Source organism: Ovis canadensis, chromosome 25 (genome assembly GCF_042477335.2).
Source record: "Ovis canadensis isolate MfBH-ARS-UI-01 breed Bighorn chromosome 25, ARS-UI_OviCan_v2, whole genome shotgun sequence".
Lineage (NCBI taxonomy): Eukaryota > Metazoa > Chordata > Mammalia > Artiodactyla > Bovidae > Ovis > Ovis canadensis.
The window spans coordinates 44,112,808-44,133,666 of NC_091269.1; the positions used below are offsets into that span (position 1 = coordinate 44,112,808).

Here is a 20,859-nt window from a genome sequence, read left to right on the forward strand (position 1 = left end):
GCCCATCTCTCTCCAAGGGTGGGAATATTCAAATCTGGCAACAAAAGAACAGACTTCTCAAGTTGTAATGTGCCCATGGGTCACCTGGAGATCTTGCCAGGATGTTGGTTCTGAGTTAGGAGGTCTGGGATGAGGCCTAAGGATATGCATCTCTAACAAGCCCCCCCAGCGATGCTGATGCTGCTGGTCCTCAGACCACACTTTGAGAAGGATGTGGATGGTGATCACTGTGCAAATAACAAGCAGACACATAGCGAGAAAGTCCGATTTCAATTTCTCAGTCCTCCAGGCCTTGCTTTTGTTGTTCAGTCGCTAAATTGTGTCTGACTCTCTGCAACCCCATGGACTGCAGCACACCAGGGCTCTCTGTCCTTCACCATCTCCCAGAGTTTGCTCAAACTCATGTCCACTGAGTCGGTGATGCCATCCAACCATCTCATCCTCTGTCGTCTCCTTCTCCTCCTGCCCTCAATCTTTTCTAGCATCAGGGTCTTTTCAAATGAGTCAGCTCTTCACATCAGGTGGCCAAAGTATTGGAGCTTCAGCTTCAGCATCAGTCCTTCCAATGAATATTCAGGGTTGATTTCCTTTAGGATTGACTGGTTTGATCTCCTTGCAGTTCAAGGGACTCTCAAGAGTCTTCTCCAGCACCACAATTTGAAAGCATTAATTCTTGGCATTCAGCCTTCTCTATGGTCCAGCTCTCACATCCATACATGATTACTGGAAGTCCCTGCTTTACCTCCTGTTTAGTGAGGGGGCAGATTCAAGCCTAACCTAAGATTTCACAACAGAGCTGCATTTTAATATTTGTTTTTATGGTTATCAACATTAATGAAAAATTATGTTGACTTTTCATTTATACTAATGACTCAAGTTCTTTTTAAATTAATATATAAGCTAAATTTATTTAAAGAAAACTGTTAATCCTGGCAAAGCAATAAAGCTATATCCTTTTCTACTTCACCCTCCCCCCAAAAGAAAGATGTTAAGTAATAATAATCATAGTTTATACTCTTACAGCACTGAGCATACGCCAACCACCATTCTAAACATTCAAGGGCATTACACAATTTTCATCTTCACAACTCTAGAAAGCAAGGACCTTTCAGAGATAAGAAAACTGAGACTTAGATCAGACTTAACTTGATCAGAGAGATCAAGTAACTTGTCCGAGGTCACACAGCTAATGAGTGGGCTGAGCCAGTCTTCAAACCAAGGCAGCCTGACTTGAGAGTCAATCGCGTTGCTCCACCTATGACTAAGAGTACAGCTGGCCCTCTGACACGGTCGAAACCATGACCATCACATGTACATGTTTAAAGGGACGTAGACACTTGTTCCTTGCAGGCAGGGGCAGTGTCCTTTGCCCTCCCAGCCTCCTCAACACCCCCAGTGTCCAGCACATTGCCTCGCCCACAGGAAGAGTCAGTGCATGTTCCAGAAGATACTCCCCTGATCTGCATTACTGGCAGAGGAGATCTGACAGTACTCTTACTATAGCTGAAGCTGCTGGCTACAGGGCAAGAGCTCACGTGTGCATTTGGGCCTCTCCACGGGTGATGAGATGCCGGACGACTCAGCTTGGAGCTGGCTTCTGAGCAGAGCAGAGGACAAGAGGGCCGCAGCTGACAGCGAGGGAGACTGCACTTACCCAACAAAAGCAGTGCCCTGGGCACGGCCCAGCAGCAGTTATTGACTGACTAGCCTTTAATAATGCCTTTTCTCCTCCTCAAACAATCTCTCAGGCTTGAAATAATAAGGAATCCTACCCTAGAAGGAATGCTTTCTCGGAGTAGTAAGTAGGCTTCCTGAGGTCACAGCTAGACAACGAATAGACCCAGGAGGTGGCAGCAATTGTCTCCATGTGCATGGCATCTGACTCTGCCAAACACCAGTGCCGGCTGCCGCTTCCAACCCCGCCGTGACCACCCACCTGCCAGTCCTTGACTTCACTCATCGCCCAGACACGGCTCATGCCATTCCACAGTCTAGAATGCCCTTCTCTCTCCTCTCTGCCTCCAAAGATTCTCCTCCCAACCCAGCCCCACCTCCTCCAGGAAGGGTGCCCCAGCCTCCTCACCTCCAGCCTCAGGACACTGCCTGAGTGCTTAAGCCAGACCATCTTCTCCCAACTGGTAAACATCAGCAGACTTGCCTTCAGGATCCGTGAGCAGTGAACTTGACTGGAGGAGCATGTGTCTGCCTGCTGACGACCCCTCGGGCCCAGCACAGAGCTGGGCAAACACTTCTGGACCTAAGCATACCCCTCACCACCAGGAAGCTTTGTCGTGGGATCCCCCCTTTATAAAATGGGGGTTCAAATACCCTTTCAGGGAATGAAGAAAAGAATGAGCTAATATCTGTTGAGGCTTTGAACTCATGGTAAGAACCATCCTGTCAGAGGCAAAGATGTGATTATTCTATTATGGTTTTACAGTTAGCTGAAAGAAACCAGCTCATTTAACCCTGAAATCCATCTTGACCATGACCATGGCTGCTTTCTCATGGAGGAATCTATCTCCCTGCCCTCCACACCCTGCCCCTGGCCCTCCAGCCCTATCACCTGAATACCTCTCTCCATTCAAGAACCTGCAGGCCTCCCCAGCCACACAGGATGAACCCAATCTCTGCAGCCTGGCATTCCCACCAAGGGATCCGGGTCCAACCTCCCCTCTCAGGTACTCTGCTTGGGACTCTACTGCCACCCTCCACCTGACCCAGACTGTTTTTGGGAAACTCCCTTTATTTTCCCACCTCTGCATTTCCGCTGCTTTTGTTCCCATTAAATAGAATGTGCTCCCCTACCCTCAAAATCCTTCTTTCCCATCAACACCGTGTTACAAGGTTTTGTGTAAATGTCACCTCTCCAAGAAGCCTCTGCCCACGTCTTCATGTGATGGAACCGCTCCTGCCTGTAAGTTCCCGTTGTGTGTCTGCGCCTCTCTCAGGGCACCTCGTCTATCTTTTGTGGGAATGACTAACATGCATGTCTCACTCTTCCTGGCTGGGTGGAGGGCTCCTTGAGAGCAAGGATTAATGAGATCCCACTGAGGCAGGCGAGGCCAACAGACCCAAATTCAAACTTCAGCGTAAGATTTGCTGGCTGTGAGAATCCAGGTAAAACCACTGCAGCTCTCAGAGCCTCAGTTTCCCCTTTCTATGAGTGATGTGAAAACACCACCCGTCCAGAGTTGTTGAGAATATCAGATGCAATCATTTATGTGACAAAGATCTCCTGCGTTATCTAGTACATGCTAGGGGAAATATAGCGGTGAGTAAGACAGAGTCCCTGGCCTCAAGGAGCTTACACACCAGTCTGGGGAGAAGAGGGGTAAATACAGTGGCAAATACTGAAAGAATGTCAGGCAGTGACACTGCTCTCAAAAAAAAATAAACTGGTGTAGTGGGAGAGCAGGTAACTGAGACAGAGGCAAGGGCAGCAACCTCATTGGGGTGGTCAAGGAGGGCTTCTTGGAGGAAGTGGCATTTAGCTGAGATAAGAATTAAAAAGAAGGAGCAGGGCATGCAAAGATCTGGGCAAAGGATGATCCAAGTAGCAAGACCAGCAAGTGCATAGAATAATGCTACATCTGCTATAGCTCAGTAATCAGCCCCCTCCTCCTCCTCTCACCTTTCCATCCTCTGCAGAGCGTTACACAGACAGATACACAGTGAATACATGTGGCCAAAATGAACTTGACAGAATTATAAAATTCTGGGGACAAACTGGAGCATGACAAAAATATGCATCCTAACAAAACACAGTCAACCATGATGAGGCAAACGCCAATTAGGCAGCTCATAATTGAACAGCTCTGAATAAACTACAATTTCCTAACATCTAAAGGCAAACACGGACCACTCATTTCAGCCTGGGTCACCACACTTAAAGCTCGGGATGTGTCAGGGCTTCTTTCCAACAAGACTGGCTTGGCCAGGCCCCTGCCTCACCTCCCCCGATTCCCAGCTGTCTTGTCAGCCATTTCCACGTCCTCAACCTTGCTAAATCACCTCCCCAAGTCTAAAAATTGAGTAACTCAAGCTTTTGATGCCACAAAATTATCTATTTGATTATCCTTCCAAGCAGAACATTTTCGTTTTTTTACCAACATACATTTTTTTAAAGCTGCATAATTATCCATGTGGTTTCAAAGGATATTCCTCTTTGTCTTCAAAAAAATGCATTTCCCAGTGCCAAGGACACAGGGCAGCTAGGCAGCCTGTTTAACCACCTGCTTCTTAGGACGCCTGCTGGTCTGTCCTGGTAGGAGGGATGGCAGATACACTGGGGCTGTCAGGGACACCAGAAGTAGGGCCTCTCTGGGACAGCAGCATTTCTGCCCTTACTTCCCTGCTATATGCTTCTCCAGCAGTGTCTCTTGGGAACCTCGACTCATCAGAGTCCCCTTATCCACCCAAATGGCCCGAGTGTCCCTGTTTCAATTACATCATGACCATCTATGCCCTCCACAACCAGTCGACTGCCAGCCTCATTCACAGCCTCTCCTTCCTTACACCCTCCTGCCAGTTCCCGCTCTCAGGTCAAGACCACACCAGGACAGGCCCAGCCGTGGTAAATGCCTCTTCCTTGCTATCCCTTCCACAATCTCACATCCATCCTATGCCCTGTAGTGCTCCACTGGAACCCAGCCCGGATCACCTCATGCCACTCCCTGCTCAGAACCTGCCAGGGCCCCCCCACTGCTGCTCAGACCAGCAGATGGAGCCCCCATCTAACTTACTGAGCTCAGATGCCAAGTGTAACACTAGTGTTTTTGAAGGGACATGTTTCCTACAATCAGGGTGTGTTCTCCACAAGCCAGCAACATTACCTGGTCCCCAACCATCAAAATAGTCTGCCCCAGGCTGCAAGCGAACACAAGGGTAAGAACGTGGGCTCTGCAGTCTCAGTGCTTGGCGCAAGTCCCCAGACTTGCAGAAGTTGCTTAGCTTTTCTGTGCCTCAGTTTCCTCCTGTGGAAAATGGGGACAATAACAGCAGTTACCTCCTAAGGCTGAGTGACAATTAAATCACAGGGCAGCTGTGAGGACTGAATGAGCTGTGGGTATTAAATTCTTGTAAGTAAGTTCAGGGGTTCTCCTGGTGGTTCGTTAAGACTCCACGCTTCCGCTGCAGGGAGCATGGGTTCAATCCCTGGTTAGAGAATTAAAATCTGGCATGTACCACCACGCAACCAGAAAAAAAACCCAAAATACACAGAAGCTTGCTGTTAATTTGTCATGAGTCATTATGACTCTGAAGATCACTTTTCAGGCTCTCTTTAGAACTTAACCCCTGGGTAAGATAGAAATGTCACTGGAGGAATAGTCAAGGTGGCATTCGAGGCCTTCTGAGATCGGAGGCACCCTCTACCTCCCTCCCCGCTCAGCTCCCTTGGCTTTCCCGTGTCTCAGTCTTGCTATTCTCATCGCCAGCACCCACCTGCATGCCGCCCCACCTGTGCTCAGACACACTCACTGAGACCGCCCCTCTCCTCACTCCCGTCCCGCACCTACAGCCCTAAACCTGCTCCATCCGTTAGGTGGAGCTAAAATGCTGCCTTTTCTGTGCAACCCCCTCAGCATGCATGCTAAACCATCACCCCGTGTGTACACGTCTCAAGTCCCGTCTCCGGGACTTGCGGCATCTCCACACCACCTAGGTCCCAGTGTCCCCACTGCGATGAGACCTCCACCTCCCACCAGGCTTCCCTGGAGGTCCCTCATGGCTGGACTGGCTCTCATAGCTGGGGTGGTTTCTGTAGACTGAGCAATGAACGGAAAACTGAGGGGAGAAGACTGAGCGATTTGCACCCTCGGGATGAAGGAATTCCTCCATCCATTCAGTGCCTGTCTTTTGCGTACCAACACTGCGTCAGGGCAGCATCACAGCAAACAGGACTCAAGGAACAGGTGGGCTGTGCTCGAGAATGTCCACCACAGACCCCCAGCCCCCGCAATCCTTATTCTCCCTCCTTCTAGAAGTCTGACGTCTGCAGCACGGCTGGGAGGGAAGGGGTGGGGCTCTGGCCATAAGAGCTGCTTCCCCTGAGATGGGGACTCCGGGACCCCCCCCAATAGAGAGCCTTGAGCCACAACTAAAGGGCTTTGGGATCCTGTCCCACCACTGCTATACACTGAAACAACCTCAGGACCCAGCCTCATCTCTCGCACTCTAGAGCCAGCCAGGCTCTAGACATCATAATTGTCCCTCTAGTTCCACAAGACGCTGTGTTGGGGGCCCAGCAGACCAGAGCACAGGATGGGAAGAAGCCTAGCCTCTCTGTTTACTCTCTGGGCCTTGTGCTTTGCGCACTAGATACATGTCATATTGTTGTTTTAGGTTAAACATATATAGATTTTTAAAATTGGAGTATAATTGCTTTACAATGTTGCGTTAGTTTCTGCTGTACAGTGTGAATCAGCTATATGTATAAATATATATCCCTCCTTCTTGAGCCTTCCTCCCACCCCTCTTAAGTGAAGTGAAAGTGTTAGTCACTCTGTGTCCAACTCTTTTGCATCCCCATGAACTATCACCTGTCAGGCTCCTCTGTCCATGGGATTGTCCAGGCAAGAATACTGGTGTGGGCTGCCAAGCCCTCCTCCAGGGGATTTTCCTGACCCAGGGATTGAACTCATGTCTCTTGAATTGCAGGCAGATTCTTTACTGTCTGAGCCACCAGGGAAGCCCACCCCTTCCCCAAGTTAAACATATACAGTTTTTTAAGTATTTCTCAGAGTGCAAACACCCAGGGAGCCACAGAATACATTTCTCTCTCCATTTTAAGAGCTGCCTTCCAAGACTAAGCTGTTCCCTTTCCCTCCACAGCCCCTTTTATATGCAAGGTTGGAGTTCCAGAAAGGCCCCCAATGAGTCCATGCCAATTTGAGCACAGAGGCAATGCCAGACTGTGGCTTGGTGCAAAAGGATAGCCAGAAACCCCTACCCAAGCCCCTCCTCACCTGCTTGAACAGTGGGCTCAGTCCCACCCACCTGGACATGGCCCTCAGTGTCCATCTCTCTGGGTCAGTTCAGAAGCAGCCAAAATGCCACAGGCATGCTGGGCGGGGCTGACATCACTCAATCATCTCTGAAATGAGAAGGGCAGCCCAGGCCCAGGCCCTGCATTTCTGCACCACAGGCTACTGCCTTGTGCCAACTCAGTGCCAATGAAACCCATAAGCGCTCTGAAAGCTCTATTGGCTTTCCTTTCCATACTGATTATTTACCCCTGAATGATACCCTCACACAACATCCCCCCAGCAGGATCTCACCTCCACCCCTTTCTCCACACTAGCACATCCTGTTGACACCAGACCTCCTGATCCCCCACCACCAGCACCCACATCCTGCTCTCTCCAGAACCCAAGGGCCAAAAACTGAAGAAGAGCAAGATCAAACTAAAGAAAGGAAGGAAAAACTCATCACAACAGTTGGGAGAGTGGTTACCTCTCAGGTGGGTGGGCCTTCTGGAGATTCTGGCAATATTCCATGTCTAGACTTGGGTGGTAGTTACATGAGTCTTCATTTATAAATGTCTGTTAAACTAAGCATATATGATCTTATGAACTTTGCTACTTGTGTATACCTTTTCATAGCTTTTTTTTTTTTTTAAGAAAAAATGATTGGGTGAAGCCCACTTAGAAAAGAAAGCCAGGGTGACCTCTCTAAACAAGAAACACTTAGTTTGAACCTTAAGGTATGAGAAGGGCCCAGCCATGAAGAACAAGGAATAGCATCCCAACAAAGAAAGCAGCATGTGCAAAGACCCTAAACTGGAAGGAGTTCAGCAGTTCAAGGAACTAGAAGGTGGCCAATCTGGCTGGATATAATGAGAGGAGTCCTGAGGGGCCCAAAGTGCAGTGGGAGAAACTGGCATGTGTCAGTCACCCCCAGGTTTGTGGTACCAGCCTGGGTTTTACTCTCTGTGCAGGTGGAAGCCAATGAGGGTTTAGAAGAGAGAGAATTACAAAAGCTCAGGGCTGGAGCCTCACCTTTACAGGGAGCCTCACCTTTATAACTATGGGAGACTGGCCCATAGTTGGGGTTAGGGTGAGATCCAGAACCCCAGCTTCCTGATTTCTGATTCAGAGCCCTTCCCACAAAACAGAGCTCCCATCTTTCTTCTCAGCTCACCAACCACACTCCACTTGGCTCCAATCCTGCCACAGCAGAGCTGACTGTAGGGGCCATCAGGCTCAACAACTTACAGGCATGAGCTCCTAAAGCAGTGGTTCTCAGTGGAGTAGAGTTCTGCTGCCTGGGGACACTTGGTAGGGCCTGGGGACACGGTTGTCACAAGTCGGGGGGGTAGCAGCAGAGGAGACTACTAGCATACAGCGGGTAGAGACCAGGAAAGCTGCGAACACCCTGCAATGCACGGGTCAGCCCCCCACCAAGAATCACCAGCCCCCACAGTCTACAGGGCCAAGACTGAGAAACACTCACCGAGGGATATAAAGCCTTCATTTCAAATCAGTGCTGCACCCTGAAGGGAGAAAAGCCCTCTGCTCAGGGGTGTAAAGGGGAGGGGAGGATCAGGGCCACTTCTCAGCCTCCCAGGACCCCCTATCCAGAGAGATCAAGTCTAGAGGTGGAGTTTTAGGCAGAAGGCTTCGGGTCACCCCCTCACATCGCAGTCTAGGAAACAGAGAGGGTAGCAGGGGCTACCCCCTCCTCCCCTGGCAAACACCCCCCCACCCCAACCTGCTTCCCCAGCTGAGAGGCAAGAAGTAGAGGATGGCAGGTTTGAAGCTTCCAGCCTTCATGATAAACAGACAGGCAGTCCCGGCCAGGCTGGGGGCTGCCCTGTGAAAGCCGGCTCCCCACTCCACGCCTTCAGAGCTGACCTGCACCCAGCTGACCCTCAGGACTCTCCAGGCCAGATGACACGGCCCCAAAACACAAGACACACCCCCCTCCCCGACGAATAGCACCAGCCGCCTGGGCTCTAGGCTGGGAGCTATAGACCCACAAGCCCTCCTGGGGCAAGAAAGACTGCTCCCACCACAAACCCTGGCTGCCCCCTCCCTCGGGGGGGCTGTGTGTGTGTGTGTGTGGCTGTATGTGTGTGTGTGTGTGTGTGGCTGTGTGTGTGTGTGTGTGCGTGTGTGTGTGTCTGCCTCCTCCTCTTGACTGGGCACTTCTGGGGCACTTGAGCCCTCCAGGGAAGGCACATATACTACGCGCTCATTGTGTGCTGACAAAGAAGCCAGTGGCAGTGTCTGGCCCAAGGGAAGATGTTATTCCGATCTAGTGAGTGGGTACGCAGTGCTTCCTGACACTTCCCCAGCAGCCTTGCTCAAGAAAGGAGCTGCCAAATCAGCTGGCTGCAGAGTCAGCTACGACTGGAGACACAGAGTGTGAGCTGGCCTGGGCGCGGAAGCCCTTGTCGGGACCAGGTGCTCACACCCAGCGACAGCCTGGCCAAGTCCCGGGCTCAGCTGCCTGTCCCCAGATCGGCTGGTAACAGGGTGCCATCTGCTGGTGAGACAGCAGAAAAGTGGCCCAAGTGTGAGTGAGCCTGGGAGGAGAGAGGGAAGGCTGGAGGGGAGGGGGAGAAAGGTCTTGGTCTCCTCACTTGGTTATCCCACAGCACCCAGCCTAGCCCCTCAGTTCCCTGGGGATGGATCAAGTCCATGTTCATATTCATTCTGTCACACACACACACACACACACACACACACACACACACAGATATCTAGAGACCTCCCCAGATAATACCTCCGACCCCCAGCCAGTCCCCTATAACACGCCAGGAAAAGAGAGTTCCAGATGGTAAATAGTATGCCAGTGGTTCCCAAAATTCAAGGCAGGGAAGAATCATACAGAGTTCATGTTAACATTTAGGTCACCACGCCCATCTTCTGAGATTCCACTGTGAAAGCTCTAGAGTGGGGTCCACGGTTTGCACGTAAGCAGACATAGCCCTTGGGGGCAGCCCCTTTCTGCTTACCACCTAAGACATCTTAAACAGCCACGCAGATATTAGACTCTCATTATTTTCCTCCTTTCAAAGGACAAGGTCGGCTGACTGTGGTTCCAAAACAGTGTGAGAGGAGAGGCAGCCTAAGGAGGGAGGAGGGTTACTTGTGTCTTCAAGCTCTCCTCTTCCTAGCCACCTCCTCCCCACAATGGGGGCAGCAGGGGCCACGGGAAAGGCAGGGCTAAGCTACTCAGAACTGTGGCTGAACCTGGCTCCAGCTCTAAACAGCTGTGTCACTAATAGGCCACTCACACCCTCAGCCTCAGCTCCAGCATCTGTTAGACAGAGGAAGCTCCTACTTCATTTCTTTTTTCCACCTTTTTGGCATGTGGGATCTTAGTTCCCTAACAAGGAATTGAACCCACACCCCCTTTATTGGGAGGCAGAGTCTTAAACGCTGGACCACCAGGGAAGTCCCAAAGCTCCTACTTCAGAAGAAAGACAGCAGAGCAGACAAGGGAAATACCCTAATGCTAGGGGACATTTAGAAACACTGCATAAAAAAGTTCCATGCTCCAGTTTCTTCATCTGTAAAATGGGGATATTAATATCACCTCTGGCTTATAGTTGTGAGAATTAAATGAGTGAAAACCAGTAAAGTGCTGACAGCGATGCCTGGCATTTAATAACTGCTCCTACCACTTTGATGAGGGAGGCACAATTACCACCCCCATTTCATAGATGAGGAAACCAAGGCTCCAAGAGGTAAAGCAATCTGCTAAGGGAGCAAGCTAGTGGGTGGCAGAGTGGGGGTTCAAACCCAGGCCATATCAGTGGAGGAGAGCCTTGAGTACTCAGGTAAGTGCAACCACATGAGTGACGAGCACAGGATTCCAGAGTTCCTCTCCTGAGGGCCCACAGCCCTCAGCTCCCCACGCAAAAGCTCTCCCCTTCCCCACCCTACGCGGCCCTCTGCCAGGCCTCCCTCCCAAACCAAAGGCGGTCCAGGGGCTAAGACTCCATGCTCCCTATGCAGGGGGCCTGGGTTTGATCCCTAGTCAGGGAACTATATGCCACATGAAGACCGAAGATCCCAACTAAAAGTTGACACAGCCAAATAAATGAATAAATAAATAAACTTTAATAATAAATGAATATTTTTTTTTAAAGCCAGTGGCTATCTTCAAGTCTGTTTACTGGCAGAGATGTTTCGCTCACTATTGTTCAGTTCAGCCAACACCACTATGTGCTTACAAAGTGCCGGACACCACTCTGGCTCTTGGCAGGTGGGGGACAAAAGACACAGGATCTCTGCCCTCCAGGGACACTGAATGAGTGCTCCAGAGGAGGAAGGGAGCAAGGGGTGGATTAGGTAGGGCTGAGGGCTTCCTGGAAGAGGTGGTGACCAAGCACATCTTGAAGGCTGAGTATCCCTCTTTCTGGGCCACCACCCCCTGCCCTAAGACCCTCAGAGACACCTGACCAAAGGCTGCTAGCAGAAACACTCCACCTTCCCAATCTCTCAGACAGTAACTCTCTTGGAAATGCTCCTCCATGAGACGGAGAGACAGACAGACACAAGTACACACATGCCTACCTGCTGGTGAAATTCCTCTCTGTGTGCCAAAGGCCCAACTCAAATCCCAATCCAGCTGCTTGTACAATCATCCCCTGGGCAGGTCTGCACTCACCTCCTCTGTGTTCCTGCCACACACCTGTGACTCTAAGGGGGCACTTACATCCCAGCGGGTCATACACACAGATCATACACACGCACACTTATATATGGTGGAAAGTAAATAAATATCTGAAAGTGACTGTGTTAGTCACTCAGTCGTGTCCGACTCTTTGCAACACCATGGACTTTGCAACACCCGCTAGGCTCCTCTGTCCATGGGATTCTCCAGCCAAGAGTACTGGAGTAGATTGCCATTCCCTTCTCCAGGGGGGTCTTCCTGACCCAGGGATCAAACCTAAGTCTCCTGCATTACAGGCAGATTCTTTACCATCTGGGCCACCAGAGAATCCCCAATAAATGTCTACTGAATTCAACTAAATGGGATGGTTTGCCTATGTGCTTACAGCCTCAGAGTAGCTACATGGGCTAAAATGCTATGACCAGTTCAACAATATATGACATGATTCTGTTAAAACAGCGGAGTGAAAAGGTGCCTCTTGGCTAGGTGACCTGGAAAAAGCCCACTTGGCCTTCCCCCCTCCATCTCCTCATCTGAAATCTGTGGCTAGTCATGCCTGGTGGGTAACATCCATCACGGGGAGGCTGTGAAGATTCAGCAAGGTCACACTCATGAGGCATCTGTGCATGTCCTGGGGCTACCTGGAGTGTCATCTACCATCACCTGGTACAAGGGCACATACATATTTGCAGCTGTCAACAGTCTGAGGGCAAGCAGACAGGCTCCCAGCAGATGACACCCCTACTCAGGGCGTTCCAAACCTCTTTGATTATGACCCATAGCAAGAAACATGTCTTATCTGGGACCCCATATATACAACTGAGCACAACTACAGTAAAATCCATGGAACACTGCCCTTTATGGCTAAGGGTGCATACTGATACTGTGTCTTTCACCTTCCCCTTCTATCTCATTTCCAGCCTGATTCAATAAACCACGGAGAGGGGGCCCTGCAGCTGGAAAAGCCATGCCCTCACTCACCCAGGGTGTCGGAGCCGCTCTCCACGGTCTCGTTGACCTTCCTCGCAACTCTGGCCACGGCCTCACCCATCTTCCTCAGCATGCAGACGTGGGTATCCTATCGCCAGCCACCAGGCTGGTCTGCTGCTCACGAAGGAACCTGCACCTGGGAAGACACAGGGCCATGAAGTGCCCACCCACAATCAGCCAAGGACCCACCCCTGACCTGCCTTTCCCGGGGACCCAGGCTGCAGGAAGTCTGCAGGGAGGGCCCCAGGCCACTCACCTCCTCCTGAGGGGCCCAGAGCCCAGGTGACATCTAGCTCAGCCTTCAGAGCGGCTGATCCACCCATCAGCCTGGCCCTACCAGCTTCCTGGGAGGGTTAACATGTGTGACCTCGCCAAGACCTCAACCCGTGTACGGGCAGGTGTGAGGATTCTGGTGTGTGCTGGCCTGTGACTCACTGAACTGGCAGGGCAGCGGGGAGGAGGCAGGGTGCAGCCAGGTGCAAGGAGAGACACCTGTCCCTCCATCCCACAGCCTCAAAGCCCTGCCCACTGCTCCAGCTCCCAGTTCTCCTCACCCACCTTCGCCAGGCTCCTTCCATGAGCGGGAAACGGGGACACAAAATCTCTGCTGGGTCGGACCTCACCATCTGGAGAGTGGGTGGTCTCTAAGAATTCCCTCCCCATGAGGCAGTAAGGAGGGAAGGTTACAGTTTTAGTCGCAGACCTAATTGTCACCCTGATGCTGAGTTTATCGGCAAGACCCCAGGGGAAAAGAAAGAAGGGGCAGGAAAACGAGAGAAGGGAGACGGGATCACTGGAGAGAAGAGGCTTAAAGAAGGGTGAGGATGGGATTTCCCTGGTGGTCTGCTAGTTAATACACCGTGCTTCCACTGCGGTGCGTGTGGGTTTGATCCTTGGTCTGGGAATTAAGATCCCACATGCTGTGTGACAAAGCAAACAAGGATGAGGACATAATCAAAATGATCAAGTGTTGAAGACATAAGGGACTCAGAAAAAGCCTCCAACTCCTTTTTATTACAGAGAAGGAAACTGAGGCAGAGAAAGAGACTCAAGAAACCTGGCCAAAGTCAAACAAAGTAAGTAAATGGCAATAATCTAACTGAACTCCATCTCCAGTGCTCTCTTCTTTACAAAAGTCACCTACACTGCCAGAGGCAGCACCTCATGGAGAAAATGAATTTGAGGCCAAGGTCATTGCCCTTTTTTGCTCCTGGCTCCCAATCCCAGATCCACAGACAGCTCAAGGAGCTCTGAGAGTCAAAGACAGGACAACGTGAAGGGCAGAGAGAAGGGGGTGAGGGTACTGTTCAGAGCTGCCAACAGATACCAAGGAAAAGTCCACATGCGCTTCCTGGACAGGAAGGCCCAGTCAAGCCCACTCAGCTGCTCAGGGAGTCAGTGATGAGTTCAGTGTGTGCTCGCATCTCGCCAAGGATATACACAGGCCTAATGCCCAGCTCCGGTGTTTCTTAGCAGAGAAGCCTTGGGAAAGATTCTTAACTACTCCAAGCCCCAGTTTCTTCATCTGAGTAAGAGCTCTAGTAATACCTACCACCCTGGGTTCAAATGAGGATTGAACAAAAAATACGTACCTTTCTAGATCAGGGCTCAGGACACGTGAGTTACTTCCTAAACACTAGCTGAAAGGATGAAGCAGGACACGTGCAGACATGACACCAGCACCTAATCCCAGTTAAATATCCAGATGACTCTGAACAAACAAGTCAGTGGAACTCATCCTTAAGGAATGAGTAGAACTTCTCATCACTTCACCTCCAGGAAATCTTCCCAGATTGCCCCCACCCTCAGCACTCTCTCCTCCCTGAGTTTCAGGAACACTTAAAGACTTAGCACAAACCTGGGTTATTCATGAGCTTTTAAAAATGTACATACTTGTCCCCCCAATTGGCCTGCAGGCAACTTAAGACAGGGAGCAGATATATACTGTGCTTTCCCCCTGCACTTTATACCACATACTGAAGAAATGCTCAGTTGGTATCCCCCAATGGTGACATCAATCAACAGCCATCATTTGGGTTTCAAATCTAAATACAAGTGAAACAACTCTTACAACAAAGAAACTGTCCAAATAGAAGGGTCATGAGTCATAACAAGGCCAGGTAGGCAATTTGCATAAGATGTGCCAGGGTAGGTCAGTAGGGAATAGTTCAGACTAGGGCAAACTGGACTCAACACCTTCCCCCTGCTACCTTTAAGACCATCCTCTTAAGCCTGAGTCACAGCAATGCTGCTGGAAACTTGCAGACTCAGTTGAATGCCTTTATGAATGAGAATCCTGAGGACCCAAGAAGAGAGGTAAATCAGCTCAATAGAAACAAAGAAACCGCCTAACTCCCAGACTAGGTTTCTTCCTACATACCATCCTCCCTTCTTTACTCATCTCTAGTATTCATCATCAATAATCACAAACATGTATTGAGCAAAGGTTAGGGCTTCCCTGGTAGCTCAGATGGTTAAGAGTCTGCCTGCAACGCGGGAGACCTGGGTTCGATCCCTGGGTCAGGAAGGTCTCCTGGAGAAAGAAATGGCAACTCACTCCAGTATTCTTGCCTGGAAAATCCCATGGACGGAGCAGCCTGGCGGGCTACAGTCTATGGGGTCACAACAAACAACTCCACCACTGAGCGACTAACATACACAAGGTACAGGGCAAAAGCATGTCGAGGAAGGAAATATAAGAAATAGCTCTGACTTCTGATTCTGATGAGGAAGGCTTTTCTAAGGAACATCACCAAGGCAATCCTGGCCTCACAAAAGAAGGTAAAGGGAAGGTAACTCTCCAAGCTTACCCAGGGTCTGTGCTAATCCTGGTGGGACTGGCTAGGCTGACTACTTTCAATCAGACACTATACCTGCAATTTCTACCAGCTGCCACCAGGTGGGAGCAGTAGTGCCTTAGGTCAGAACCCATTGATAAAAACTAGTTAAATTAAAAACCTCACCAGGTGGTGGCAAGCTCAGACATTCTATAATGTGGGTCAGAGATTGGACCTCAAAGCAGGAACAGGAATAGCCTGTAAAATCTGGCTGTCAAAGCAAATGACTAGAAGAGGCCCCTTATATTCCAGAGGATGCTTTGCATACAGCACAGATATGCCCTAGACTCTCAAGAGGTTCCAACTGCCCAAAATCACTACTCCACTATCTGAGTAGGAAACCATGCTTCCTTCACCTAAAACCACCCCTCTACCAAGGGAGAATTCCTTATAAAGTCCAGCTGACAGTCCCTCTTGCAGGTCAGGTGACCAAGGCCTGTTACTCTTTGGCATAGGCAGCGCTGAGATGGGAGGGTGACAAGACCACATGCATATAAGGCCCAAGATGGGGTAAGAGGGCCGCAGAATTGAAGGAAGAACAAACTTGAGATGATGAGAGTCTAGAGTGTGTCCCCAAAACCGATCCTACAAGGCTGCCCAACTTCGCTGAGAGCTCCTTTCAGCACCAACCCAACACTGGACCTCTTTGACCAAAAAGTAGCAAGAATTTATTGAGCATGTAACAGGAGCCGACAGAAAAAGGGGTTGGGCCGGGGGTTGAGGGGCTGTGGGTGGAATAAAGCAAACTGCACTTCTTTTCTTTTTGGCTTTAAATTGTTTTAAAGAAAAATAGAGAATTGTCTGAGTCACACATGAGTGATGGAGAGAGGTATGGGCCCACTCTTCACCAAATGTGAAGCCCCCTAGGCAGAGCCACCCTAGGATGTGAGGGGCCCCTGACTAAACAAGCAATTTGAGTTAACCAAAATCTGTATCAGCACCACCACTCTGGCTGCCCATTCTCATTCAGTTCCATGAAAGATCATGCTAGCCAGTGGGAGCAATCAGTGTGCAAGGCAGCACTCCTGGAACCAGACCCCAACCACAGTGTCCCAAGACAAGTCAACCCCACAGGCCCAAGTTCTGGGCTCCTTAAGACATCTGGTCAACCCCACAGGCAGGGAAAGGGGTAGCTGAAAATCAAAGTGTCCCAAAGGAGATAAATAGGACCCATCAGCCCACATAGGTCTATTCTGGGCTTGGGGTCCCAAGCACCAGAGGGCAGCCTTAGAAAATTTCAAGGAAAGTGCTCTAAAGCCTGGAGACCCTTCAGCACAAGGTCCAAACTCATACTCACACTATTGCTGACCCAGCAAAACATCCCTCTCCAACTCCTCTTTCCTCAGAGTGTGCACTATTCCCAGGCAATGTTTAATCCAACAAACGTGTCCTGGGCCCTTCTATAAGGCCCACACTGGAGGAGTAGAGGTGCAGAGACAGAACATGGGCCAGGATGAGCTACCCATCAGATAAGAGAGACTCAGCGACAAAGGGCGGAATGAGCCACATGCTGGAGGTCACAGCGCCAGCCTGAAGAGCCCGTGTGCCCTCTGCCATGAGGGCACAGGGCATGGTTGGGAAGAAGGAACAGAGGCAGGGGGTGAGCAGAGGGACCCAAAATGACAAGAGAAAGAGGAAGAGAGGCAGCCAGTCTGTCCCTCAATTCCTGGGGAAGGGGGCTGGAGTCCATTCTACAAGTCTGCCGGCAACCACGGGAGTCTTTTGAGGAGAGGCAACTAATCCAACCAGAGTTTTGGAAAATTATCACTGTTGTGAGCAGTCCCAGTTGTCAGCTGGAAATACCACCCTCCTCACTGGGTTGTTTTGAGAAGTAAATGATACATAATTTTTGAGAAATCTCTGCAAAATGTTAAGCACTTCCCATCTAAGTGCTTCACTAAGACATTACTAATATGTGTTTAAAACCACTTCAGATGGTAAGTTAGGATAGAATAAATGTAATGCCAGAAAGGAAGTTGTCCTGCTTTGAGAGTGCTGGCAACAGAGCCCTCTTGTATCTATAACTTGGTTTCACCTGGATACAGGTTTGGGGAGAGATGATTTTTGCTTAAACACTGACTACAGCCCTCCGACAGGGCTCCCGCCCTCATCAATGAGAATTCTACCTTATCTGAAGCCCCAAGATCTGTGCAAAGGAGCTGCTGCAACACCCCGTGCGCACCAGCTGCTCCTATATTTAGTTACTGGTGTGGTCACTTGGGAACTTTAGAGCCTGGCAGCCGCCCCGAAGGGCAACTGGAGCCTCTTGCGCCATGTGTGGAAGCTCCCCCCACCGCTGGCTGCAGCGGGTCCTCTGGACCTCGCCAAGTTAAGGAGCCACTGGAGAAGTGAGAAGCACTCGGCTGGATCGGACCCAAGGAGCCCCGAAGGCCCACTCGAGGCCGGACAGAGTTGACCCACTTCTCCACCCAAGGGAAGAAGCCCGCAGGGGCGAGGACGCGACGGGCTGCCCGCCCTGGTTTTGAGCCACGGAGTTCGCAGAGCCCGGTGCACGCTTCTGTATGGGAATCTAAGCATCCTCGGGCCGCCACCTCCCAGGACTGAGGGCGGTGGCCAGGGCAGGGTCCCCAAGCCTCGCTCTAGGGGCCCGCCTCACCGTCTTCCCCACCCCCCGGCGCCCGCAGCCAATGGCTCCTCGCCGCCGGCCCTCCGCTCACTCGGCAGGCGGGGACTGGGAGGAATAAAGCCAGCAGAGGGGTAGAACGCTGGTGATCGCCGAGGGCCGGGGACTCCCGCGGTACCCCGAGGCCGAGAAGCCAGCTCTGGGACAGGCAGTTCCCCAGAGCGGAAGCAAATCCTGAAAGTGTGGCTTCAGGGACGAAATTTACAATAGCCTCTTCGAACAGGGGCGCCTCCCACGGAGAACGGAGGCCCTCTTGGAACGGCTTCCCCAGGCTCCCTATTTCCTGGTACCGCGGCGCCCGCTCCCCCGAGCCAGCTGCGGTCTAGCCGCAGTCTGCAAGCCAGAACCGGCCTGGCGCCGGGCCCCTTGGCACTGCAGAAGTCGCCACTGGTGCACCGATGCTCCTTCCACCGGGTGACTTGGGGGAGGGGAGGGTACTCTCCAGAAACAGGGACATTTCTCTCCCTCTCTCCCCCAGCCCCTCCAGCGCTTAGCCTCAGACTACGTTTACTTTACGGGGCACGAAAGTGGTGCCCGATTCCGGGTCGATCTCTGCTCCACTTACGGCGACAATGCCTCCTAGCGCCCTGCGCAGCGCAGTCACGCTCCCTCGGCCGCCGGCGGCGCCACATGCAACAGCGGCTAGCTGAAGCCGGCCGGGAGGGGCTCGAGGGGCTGCGGGCTCTGAGCGCGCGGCCGCTTGGCCAATAGCTGTGGCAGGAGGGGCCGCGAGGCGGGAGTAGGCTGCCTTGTGCAACCAATCAGCCTGCCGTTCCCCACGCCGCGCCCGGCAGCGGTGCGCCGGGAAAGGCGGCCCGCGCGCTCGCGTCCGCAGGGTGGGTCCGCTTTGTGTTCGACTTCTGGAGCAAAAACGCTCTGGATGGCCGGAGTATAGAACCGAATGCGCAACAGTTTCCAGGATCAATATGACTGAGTGTCCGGATTTGTTTTTCTCAAGGGAGCAGAGTTGAACTAGCCAGATCAGGGAGATGGGGACGAGGGAGCTTTTCTCGTAATGCCTTAAGGCGCCTATTCAGGTTTTTAGAGGCAATTAATTCTGGCTACTGCTAAGTTACTTCTCCCCTCTAGATCCCAATGTTCATCTCTACAAAATAGAAATTAAAATGTATAAATATCTACTTCACAGGTCATTGTGAGGATTAACACATGAAAAGTTTAGTGGGGTGCCAGGCATGATGGCTCAGGGAAGGGTGGCTGCTTCATAGACCTAAGTTTACAGAGGATTTCCCATAGATTCCTTTTTTTTTTTTTTTTTTTTTTAAGGCAAACCAAGACCTGGCTGCATCAGGTCTTATTGGGGCTGGAGGGATCTTCCTTGCCTCATGCAGGATCTTTCATCCTGGGGCACAGACTCAGTAGTTGCCCCACCACACGTGGGATCTTAGTTACCAGACCAGGCATCAAACCCACCTCCCCTGCCTTGCAAAACAGATTCTTAACCACTGGCCCACCAGGGAAGTCCCTTCCCATATATTTTTTTCTAGGCACTGTGGGGAGGACCAAAGAGATGAGGGCCTGAACTCAACCAGCAATGGTGGTCAATGAGTCAAACGCTCCAATAAACAGAAGCGTGTGTGTAAATATGTGGGAGCCCTGAAGACATAATGTTTAATTCTGCCCCCTGGGGACTGGGGCAGTTAGACGAGGAATACACATTCACCTGGGTCTCGGTGGGTGTTATCAGTTAAATTGCATCTCCCCCCAACCAATATATATATATATATGTTGAATTCTTAACTCCCAGTACCTGAGAATGTGGCCTGATTTGGAAATAAGGTCATTGCAGGTATAACAGGTTAAGATGAGATCATACTGGCATAGGGCGTGACTGATGTCCTTATAAGAAGAGAAGAAACACAAAGACACATAGACACATAAGGCCTTGTGAAGATGGAGGCAGGGTAGAGTGATGTGTCTACAAGCCAAGAAATTCCAAGGATTGTGGACAAGGATCGGAAACTAAGAAGAAGCAAGGAACGGGTGTTCCCTCAGTGCCTCCATAAAGGAACCAACTCTGCTGACACCTTGATTTCAGACTTCTAGCTTCCAGAACTGTGAGAATAAGTTTCTCTCGTATTAAACTACCTGCTGCTGCTGCTGCTGCTAAGTTGCTTCAGTCATGTCCAACTCTGTGTGACCCCATAGACAGCAGCCCACCAGGCTCCCCCATCCATGGGATTCTCCGGGCAAGAACACTGGAGTGGCTTGCCATTTCCTTCTCCAATGCATGAAAGTGAAAAATGAAAGTGAAGTCGCTCAGTCGTGTCCAACTTTTAGCAACCCCATGGACTGCAGCCTACCAGGCTCCTCCGTCCATGGGATTTTCCAGCCAAGAGTACTGGAGTGGGGTGCCATTGCCTTCTCCGTTATTAAACTACCTACCTTATGTCAATTTCTTATAACAGCCATGGGAAACTAACTCAGTGGGTAAGTAGGAATAAAGTGAAGGGAATGAGAAACACCTGTGAAAAAGTCTTACAAAACTGAGTGCCTAGTGTTTGCAAGGCCCTGTGTCATAGGGTGGACCAATGTGAATCAAACACAGACTCTGCCCTCAAGAGATTGCCACTCATGGGGTGGGGTTGGAGGGAGGGTGGGCAGCAGCCAGGTTTTCTGACTCCTTGTGCCTTCCTGGGAAGATTACAAAGGCCTCTCCCCACCCTCATCATCACCCCATCCCTGCCACACACATGCTAGGGAACCAGATATAAATAACAAACAGATCAAGTCCCATCTGCC

At 50.9% G+C, this 20,859-nt stretch overlaps 1 protein-coding gene across 8 annotated transcripts in view; it reads right to left on the reverse strand.

Annotated features, from left to right (window-relative positions):
• Positions 1 to 18,782, reverse strand: part of LRRC20 (leucine rich repeat containing 20) — a 76,467-nt gene extending 57,685 nt beyond the window's left edge. The window contains exons 1-5 of one of the 8 annotated variants that reach the window (XM_069572649.1): positions 18,665 to 18,743; positions 12,610 to 12,754; positions 7,456 to 7,552; positions 6,969 to 7,096; positions 4,836 to 4,976 (exon numbers count right to left, since the gene is read on the reverse strand). Coding sequence is in view for 3 of the 8 variants with exons in the window: in XM_069572645.1 (XP_069428746.1) it covers positions 12,610 to 12,691 (82 nt within the window). In the remaining 5 variants the exon portion in view is untranslated. Of the gene's footprint in view, positions 1 to 4,835; positions 4,977 to 6,968; positions 7,247 to 7,455; positions 7,553 to 12,609; positions 12,755 to 18,664 lie in introns of those variants that run through there. The other 7 variants (XM_069572652.1, XM_069572650.1, XM_069572645.1 and 4 more) reach the window with 7 other exon arrangements.
• Between the last annotated feature and the right edge of the window lie 2,077 nt (positions 18,783 to 20,859).